The sequence below is a fragment of the Erithacus rubecula genome (genome assembly GCF_903797595.1).
Source record: "Erithacus rubecula genome assembly, contig: scaffold_744_arrow_ctg1, whole genome shotgun sequence".
In the NCBI taxonomy this organism is placed as follows: domain Eukaryota; kingdom Metazoa; phylum Chordata; class Aves; order Passeriformes; family Muscicapidae; genus Erithacus; species Erithacus rubecula.
Genome location: NW_027635596.1, coordinates 25,895 through 35,466, shown reverse-complemented (window position 1 = coordinate 35,466; position 9,572 = coordinate 25,895). Strand labels below are relative to the sequence as shown.

Sequence of the window (9,572 nt, the reverse complement as noted above, 5' to 3'; positions counted from 1 at the left end):
GTCTAGCTTCCTGAAAGAGTACCTTGCACTCTTTCAAGTCTGCGGAGCGAAAGTGTACTTCAAGCTAAAGAGAAAGCAAGCGCACCACACAGCACTTCTCCCTTTCCACTGTACAGGGCAGTGTGTTCTCCGCATCTCAAAGCCTATCAGTAAGATCCTGTTTAGCACAGGAGGCTGCATGTAGAATTTGCATGTAGTGTCAAAATTAGCTGTCCTTGCCTGCAAGGACAATAGTATACCTGTGTGACCTGCTCCAAAACGTACTTCTCCTGCTGGATGCTCACTTTGGTCTCGATGGTGGGGTGCCCTTGGGTGCTGTTATCCACCAGCAGGAGATGGGTGTGGTTGTTTTCCAGCCAGTACAGGGGGTCTCTTTTCAGATCTTCCATGTTATATAGTGATCCAAGTTGCTCCCCTAGGGCACGAGCACAGCGTTTTACAGAGACTTATGCACAAGGGCGCGCCCACTTTTATGCGGTGGGATGATATTTGGGATGTTCTCTATCATGTTTGGTGGACCAGAGACAAGGAGGTCTACTCCAGTGCATCTGACAAGTGGGATGGCAGTGTCAGTGAAGATCCTAAGCAGGTACCGTGTGCCTTAGCTTATGGGAATCCCTACTGCAAGGAAGTGCACAGGGATTTCAGAGCTAGAATAACCATGGGAGTGATTCTTACCTAAAGCAATGCCAGACATGGAGTTACAGCAGCTGAACTCCCACACAGGCATGCCAAAATCTGGCAGATCTGAAATCCTCCTCACCAGGCCTGGTGTGTGTGACTAACTTGGGCGTGAGAACATTTTACTTTCTTCCTGTTCTGGGAAGAGCTTCTGACATTTTGAGGCAGAGCCTCCTCTTTCTTTTCCCACCAACCCATCCGTGTAGCAATTGAGGACGTGGTTTAATGGTGATGGCAGTGTTTGGCTGTCAGCTGCCCTTGACCTCTGCAGTCTGAGCTCCCCAGCCTTAACTTTAGCCTCATTGTGAGGTGAGAGGATGCCGTTCCTTACGTCGCTGTCGGCTGTGCGGATGAGCGTCTCCCGGTTGGAGATCATGCCCCAGGCCGCGATGCCAATGGCCACCACGTTTTCCTCGGAGCTGCGACTGATGGTGTTGTCTCTGATCACCTCCCCAGTGTACTTCATCAGCCCGTAGTGCGTTCCCCCGGTGAAAATCCAGGCTCCTGGAAGCACACCCGGTCACCCGGGGGCACACAGCCAAACACCCGCCCTCCCATGGCACTGAAGACGTAACCCAAACACCATCTGTGACCCTGGGGCCTTAATTTTCAACTGAACACAGAGGAGACGCTACACAACTCACCTCATTACCACAGGCATCCCCTAACTCTCAGTGATGTTACTGCCACACCATTAATGTCACACGTGTCCCAAGTCCAGCAGCAAAATGAACACTCTGCTTCCCCCACACTGCAACAGGGGCCGGTGCTTACCCTTGGACTGGGCGATGTATATCAGCCTGCTGAATATCTTACGCATGCGGGGCTTGAGCGCGAAGTTCTTGGTGCCGCCGGTGACGGAGATGACGAGGTTTGGGGTTTTCAGGTGCCAGTGCTGGGTCATGAGGTCGTAGAGCGTCTCCAAGTTCGTGTCGCACGACACGCGGATGTACTTGGGGGAGAGAAAATAGGAGAGCAAATGAAGCAGGAGATGAAGTGAGGTGCCTGGAAACAACCTAGGGGTGGCATTTTCTTCTCTGCTGCCCAACCTCGTTCCAACAGCAGGTGGTGATGAAATCCTTGTTTCTTCCTCTGAAGCACCTTCATCCTTCCCCCACAACCAGGAACCCAACCCACCTTCCTCTAGAGGAGGCAAGAGCAGTGACCTTGGGCTTCAGAGGAACTCTGCAAGGATGAAAACACCACCACTATAGCAACTGACTCCAATGGTGCTATTTAAAACTCACATAATGAATTGGTGCCAGCATCATTGCAAGTGAACTAATAATGATAACAGTTGTATTCTGATTGCACTATTCAAATAAATTCCTGTCGTGGGACACTGCTGGGAACCAGGGAAAAAGAAGCCTTACCTTTCTCAGGCCTTTACAAGGTCAAGAAATTATTACAATGATTATGCACCTGCAGGGTGCGTGAGTGTCTCGTGATGTTTTGCTTAAAGCATGTTTTCAAGGAGGTGTTGCCTTCTTTGACCAATGAGTCTTTTCTATTCTGTTTTGCACGTACTACCCTTTATATATGTGTAGAGTTGCTTTAAATAAAGCTCTTTCTCTCTTGTTTCTCCATTACACAAGGAATTATGTTGCATTATCCTTTTCACCACTCTTACAGCCTTAAAATGCAACAAATTCCAGGCTCCATGTGAGTGGTCTCCCTCTCAACATTTACCCGCTCCAGTGCTTCAAGTATAACACAAAAATGAAATGTCAAGTTTGCAGTAAAGCTGAAACGCTCTACAAAGATGCCAAAAAGCACACAAGAGAGAGAATCTGGCTTCAGGTGAACTCAACATGTGTCCATTTATGTAAAAGCTTCTCTGGCCTTGTCTTGCTTTGCTATTCAAAAGCCTCTTCAGTTTCATCACTTTTGGAAGATATTCATGGCTGCACAAGCCAAATGACGAGATTTGGAGAAAAGGAGTAGCTTGGACCTGAATCATAGAGGATTTTGTATCCATTGCCCAGTATTTGCAGGAGAGTAAAATGAAAGGATTACTTTGAGGAGGAAATGCCCCTACCTAGAGAGAGTGAACTTGAATAAAAACATTCATGTTCCCAAAAGGAGTTAAAGCATTTAGGGCGTCACAGAGGATATGGAGCAGGCTCCAGCAGCTAGACAGGAGAGCTAAGGGACTGCCTCAGTTCCTGCCTTAAGAAGCTTCAGCAGCATGAAGCTTTGGGTGTGTTTCTGGAGAGGATCCCCTATAGGAAAGGAGGGAGAAACCAGGAAAATTACCAGCCCACAGCAAACCCTGCCAGCTCCACAGCAGTGGGTGAACTCAGTCAGCTCAGCTGCTTCTCTCCTCCAAAGTACAAGGATGCCATCTCTTGGTACTGCTGGATGCTGCTCCTGGACTGTGGCTGTGACTCAGGGAAGTCTTTTTGGGCTTTGGACTCCCAGAACATTCATTAATTGTTGTGACTGCAATGCTTGTGGATGTTACAGGGTCTGAGCAGCACAGCAGAAACAAAGAGTTCAAAAGCTGGACTTACAGAGGGTGAGATTTTACAGAATCCCAGAGTGGTTTGGGCTGGAAGGGAGCTTAAAGCTCATTTAGTCCCATCCCTGCCATGGGCAGGGACACCTTCCACTGTCCCAGGCTGCTCCCAGCCCCAGTGTCCAGCCTGGCCTGGGACACTCACAGGGATCTAGGGGCAGCCACAGCTGCTCTGGGCACCCTGTGCCAGGGCCTGCCCACCCTCCCAGGGAACAATTCCTGCCCAACATCCCATCCATCCCTGCCCTCTGGCAGTGGAAGCCATTCCCTGTGACCTGTCCCTCCATCTCTTATCCCCAGTCCCTCTCCAGCTCTCCTGGAGCCCCTTCAGGCACTGGAAGAGGCTCTGAGCTCTGCCTGGAGCATTCTCCTCTCCAGGCTTAAGCACCCTCAGCTCTCCCAGCCTGTCCTCAAACCTCATTATGAGTCTGTTCATATCTCATTTCTGCTCTGAAATATGCACAGTGGCCTTGAGAGTCTGCACGAAACATCTGAGGGCACATGAAATCATTTCCACAGTTGTAAGTGGGGAAAACACAACCTAAGGAAAGAACATTTAACCTTTGAGAAGTCTGAAATATTGCAACAGAGCAAAGAACTTTTTGTTCCAGTACAGTCACACAGCAGCTTACAACAAAGTAGTACAAAGCTAAAATGTGCATATCAAAAAATATGTGAAGTACACAGATGTGTTTAAGCATGATTTGAAACTTTCAGTCTGAGAGGAATGTTACATTTGTCTTTACAAACAAGTTGTAGATCTGTTGGTAGACAAAGCACCTAGAGATAAAAGAAACAATGGAAGGGATTACACTGATTGATGAATGGAAAAAGAGATTTGCCTTTACAAACAAACTGTAGGTTTTCTTGTAAATGAAGATGGGTAACAGAAGATGAAAGAAGCAACATGGGTTGGGCGGGGGGGGGGGGGGGGGGAAAATAAATTCTACAAGAATTAAAAATTAAAAGGGAAGGGTTATACATTAGAGGGGAATGTCAGGTGTCAGGCGTTCCGGGAAGTCTGTGCCTCTTGAGTACCTCAGCAAATGGGGAAAGAGAGAGGGAAAAGCGGCCGGGAAATTTGGATAAAAAGGGAGGCTACGTCCTCCAAAATTTGAGAGATCCCAGGGGAATGCCCCATGGCCTCTCCCTTTATTCGAATAAAGCAAAAAGGACTCCTCTGTCTCCTTTTTGGACATAAACATCTGTCGTTTGTGGATTAATTTTCCTTAGAAGTCTCACTTCCCACTCAAATGCCTCCTATTTCTGCTACTTTGCATAAAACAAACCAAACTAATTTATATAGCAGGCTCTGATTTTCCTAATTTATTTTTATTGTCCCAAGCAACCTGCACTGGTGTTAATTATCAGTCATTTAGAGGAGGCAGATGAGCTCAGCCACATGCTCCTCACAAGCATCAGTATAAATCACTAGAAACAGCAACAGCGGCTATTTTTTTCTTCCCACACCTCCACTCTCCCCACTCAGAGCAAAGATACAGGAAAAAAAAAAAAAAAAACAAAAAACAAATGGAATAAAACTTTTGAAGTTCCACAGATATTTTACATCTCTCCAGAACTTACTCTCACTGTTGCATCTCCACCCTGGGAAATACTCAATATTCAGTTGTTTATAGGCTTGAGCAAGCTGGTCTATTTGGATACAAAATAATCCTTGAATATCACCCTCACTCACCCATTCTCCTGCCATGCCTGGAAACAGAGATTCTCTTTTCACTCTCATCACCAGCCTAACCAACAAGTAACACAGAAGGAATTATCCTTTGTTACCTACATTCAGGGCCTGAGAAACAAACTCCTGTCCCTTTGTAGCCTAACTCCTGCCATAAGATTAAAATCATTTCACCTTCCTTGCTTTTGAGGAGCTTCCACTGGTACTCAACTGGGGCCTCATGGATATCCTCAATATTTCCCCTTACCTTTCCTCTTTTTCCCAAGTTTTCAAACTGAATGTCCCCAAAGGCATAGGTAGGAAGTTCCTTCGTGTGCTTCTTGTAGTTCCATTTTTCAGTGGTGTTAACCTGGGTGCCCTCTATGTGCTGATTTTCAGGGTATCCACATTTACACAAGTTACTCCTGAAAGAAGAGTGAACAGGCATGAGACCCCTGAGGAATCCTGAGCACAGAGGATGTGGTTTAGTGGTGGTGCTGGGCTGACTTGATTTTAAAGGTCCTCTCCATATCCCACATTGCTGCTCCCTCAGAGGACATGGAGCAGGGGTAATTGCTGGTCTCCTCTAGAAAGGCTTCTACTATTCTGTTCTGCTGTGCAAATGGAACCAGCTTACCTTAAAACTACCTAGACAAAAATAACCCAGCAGCAAGTTCTGCAGTCCTCTCCCAGAGGGCTTGCAGGAAGAAGCTGATGAGAACCAGCTCCTCCATCCTTTGCTGGTGCTGTGCCAGACATCCCATTTTTGGTGGCAGAGGAGGACCTGAGTGAGACTTTCTGAAATAAGACTAATTTCCCTCCCTCTCTCTGAGGCATTTTTCCTCCCAGGTTCAGAGAAGAGTGGTGTCAGAGAGCCCTCAGAGCTCAATATTAGGATTTCTGCAGCTATATTAGTTTGATCACTTTTCTCCTGAGCCTAAAGAAACAAAAAACTCAGAAACCACAAAACAATGTTATGGTCCTCAAACCAGCACTGCACTGGTACCCGTACCTGAAAATGGAGCCAGTTTAAAATCCTGTCTTAAGAGAACATCAGCCTTAGCAAAACCTAGTGCCTGTGTAAGGTTTGTGCATGAAATTTTTGATTTGGGTTTCAAAGGAAAATTTAAATTATGCAAACCTCTGATAGATACCTTGTCATACACCAATACCAGTGCTGCATTCTCCAAAACACCTAGATATTACCCCAGTTATGTTTCAAATAGGGAATTTGATATTCAACCCTGTGATGGAGCTGCTGGAAGATCAGAGCGCTAGTTTGGCATCAAGTTACTTGTGGAGTAACAAACAAGGGGACCAAGGTGAGATTGCTTTGCTAGATCCAGACTCTGAACAGAAAAATCCCAGAACTTTACTCCTTGCCTTGGCAGACAGAAATAGCCTCACTTACCAGCCCCCCATTCGTGAAAAACAAGAGAAAAGTATCTCCTTACATTGACTTGGTGTCTTTTGTGAAAAAGACACATTCTCTCTTCTTAAAGTTTTCTTGGATGAAGTTGGCCAAATCCTGGAAAATAATTTTTTTAAGTTTATTTCTGATAACTCAGGAAACAGAAGAGAACTCAGTAAAAAGATACTGCTTAAAACACTATGGCAGACATTCTTCCCAAAGAAATAAAGATTAAAAAGAGAAGACAGTAAGGTTCTTTAGGGTAGGGGCTGCTTTCATTCAACACACTCATTTCACTTTCATTCAAATCATGTCCTCCTTTATGGGAGCTCAGTGGAACTCAAAGTCTCTCCAGCTTGTTTAGCCATTTACACTCCTTTTAACCTTGAAACTCCCTGGAGAAGCTTTCAGCCTCGGGGAATGCAAATTCACCCCTAATCTGCCTCTGCTAAGAAAGCAAAGAGGAATTCTCACTTGCTGATAAAGGGTTGGGAGTTTTTGTTAGCTTTTTCAAGCACAGTTTAGATTTGCAGGGCAAGATTTCACTCAGGACACAAAGGGAAAGACACCAAGCTAAGGTTTAATTCATCCCTTTGACACAACTCTTGTGGTTAAACAGCAGGTGGAAGTTATTCCAAGCAGAAAAAACATTACAAGTATTATATCCAAAAAAAGAAAAATGGAAGGGAATACATTCAACCAGTAAAAGTCACAACACACAAGACCAAAAAAAAAAAAAAAATTAAAGAGGGGATAGCACTTGCTAAAGTCCCAAGAATTGGCCATCAGGGCCTTCTGCAAACCCATGAGGAACAGGGAATCTGCCACAGGACTGCTGGAATCAGCAAATCTTTCAGGCTTGAAAGGATGCTTAACATAACCATATGTTGGCTGCTGCCTTGGCCATCAAGCTGCTAGAAGAGCTTGGGGTGGTTCTTCACACAGAGAAATTTGTCTCTTACTGGCATGTGCAAAAGGGTTCAAAAGCAGAAGGGATGAAGAAAACACAATAAAGAGCTACAGGGTTCAAAAGCAGCACACCCTTAGAGTTTCACTGTGCCAGCTGCTGCTTGGAGGTCACTGGTGTTATAAATACATACTATGGCATTAGCTTTTCACAAATATTAAAGTGAATACTATATGTATAGTGTTGAAATGGTTTTTAAGATAGAGTTTTCTTTAAAAGTAACATAAATAAATAAAAAAAAAGTGTCTTTGTAATAAGAAAACTATCTGCTTAATTAACACCCAGTAAAAACACCTGCTACTAATATATCAGTTACCAACACCATCTATAAAAATTAAAAACCACAGCCCAAATTAAGACTAATAAAAAATAAATTAAAACCACAGCCAAAAAACACACTCTAAAAAAAACATGTTCTAAAAAACAAACTCAAAAAGTAGCCATGTAAATGGACAAAATATTGAAAAACAGTTTATAAAAAAAGTTTAAAAATATATAACAAGCCTATAAATATGCAATGGGCTGATACATTTAAAGAGTGTCTCCAAAACAAGTTTAGTATTTAGCTCTTAGCTAAATACTAAACAACCAGCCATTATAACTTTTTGCTGGATTATTTGTCGCTTATTGTCTTTTATTAAACTTTTTTAAATCGACCAAAAAAGTAAACCTCGTTTTTCACGCTGGTTAGGAAAATTTCTCCATAAAGGGGAAGTGACAAATCCATCACCCCGCCCTTGACATAATTCACCACCAGTGTGGTTCCTCCCAAGGGCCAGCATGTGCCAGGTACTCACAGCATCACTGCAAGCCACGTCTATGCTGTGAGACATGCTGGAATAGAGCAGCCTGGAACTCTCAAAATTGCCATTTCTTCGGTGCCTCATGTTGCCCAAGGAAACCTGCAAAAGCGTGGGAGAAGGGCAGATGGAGGAGCACTACACAACAGCAAAGGCAAATAAGAGCTTATTTGAATCCAGCATAAAGAATTAGGAAGGGTATTATCCCTAAAATGGGAAACAAAAGTTCAGAGAAAATATTTCCTGTCATTTCATACTCCAAAAAGACTTTCATTTCTCTTTCCCATCTCCAAAATAATTCCAACTCAGCATCTGTCGAGAAAGGAATATGTACCATGCATGCCATCCCATTCAATCCATTTTTATATTTTAACTCTTTTGTCTCTGAACAAGCTCATGGCTTACATACACCAACAGTCCTTAATCCAATGTATTTGCAAATTAAGGGGGATATTAAGAAGAAACATTTCAGGCACAGAGGAAGAACTTCAGTGTCAAAGCAGCTGGCCCAGCAGGACCCCAGGAGTTTAGAGGAGCAGCACCCACCACTGATGCCACTCCTAGAACAACAACAGTCCATACGAGCAAACTGAAGAGCAAGTGCATTTAAAGCATATTGGATCCAGAAGTTGAAAAGTGACCTGAAGAAGCAAACACATTTCAATCACCCTCTAAAGCAGATCCCTGTGTTGAGGTCCCTGTGTTGAAGGAACATCACTGCACTCACAGCAAAGCACAGAACAAAATCTTATTTATTCTAATACAAATACTTCAATTCCCTCCATGCCACTCTGTGAATAATACTGGGAAAGGCCTTTTCCTGAGAGAAAAGCTGTCAGCCAGCTGACATGGGGAGCTCAGAGCCTTCTTGTGTTTCCTCCACTGTCTTCTCTCCCACCTTTTCCCTGGCTGTGTGCTCTGGGTTTGCCTCTGGGGTGACACTGCCACTGCATGGCACACAAAACACCCCTCCCAGGCACAGCAACACTGAAGCATCACCCTGTAAACACAGAACTCCTGAGAGCCAAGAACCAGCAAGTGTGAAATTTTCCTTGGGGCACTCAACACAGTAGGAATGGCACAGGTAGTGGGAAGCTGCAGCTGTAAACAGAATGAGAGAATGCTATGTGAGCAAGCCCCCAGAAGCAGTAAAAAAAGGCAAGTTTCCACAAAGACGCATATATTTATGTGTCTAGTTATTTTAAAAATCCTTTGAAAACCATTTCGTGTTGAAGGGGAGCATGACTGACTTGGTGTTGTTTACTGTGCGTGGCAGAAGTCCACAACTACTTCCCACAAATTCTGCAGAATTCCCAGGGATCAGAGTCACTCTGTCACTGTTGAGTGATGGAAGAGATTAGAAAAAAGCCCATAAAGTGGAGAACAGAATTACAGAATGAAATCCAGCTGGTGTCCAGTCACCAGCACTGCTGCCCAGGGCTCAGTAGTGGGACCAGAGCCATGTCATACTTTTCTCAATTATTGGGATGAGGGGATGGAGGACACCCTCAGGAAGCTGCAGA

General features: G+C 44.4%; 1 protein-coding gene across 1 annotated transcript; it reads right to left on the bottom strand.

Moving 5' to 3' along the window:
• Positions 1-239: 239 nt before the first annotated feature.
• LOC306816617 (transient receptor potential cation channel subfamily M member 8-like) lies at positions 240-8,116 on the bottom strand (the record flags this gene model as incomplete). Its single annotated transcript, XM_079333030.1, has 6 exons — positions 8,047-8,116; positions 6,326-6,399; positions 5,140-5,296; positions 1,456-1,633; positions 1,003-1,185; positions 240-415 (listed from the first exon to the last, which is right to left on the bottom strand). Coding segments are annotated over exons 1-6 (804 nt in total), but the record flags the coding sequence as incomplete, so codon positions are not given.
• Positions 8,117-9,572: the final 1,456 nt, after the last annotated feature.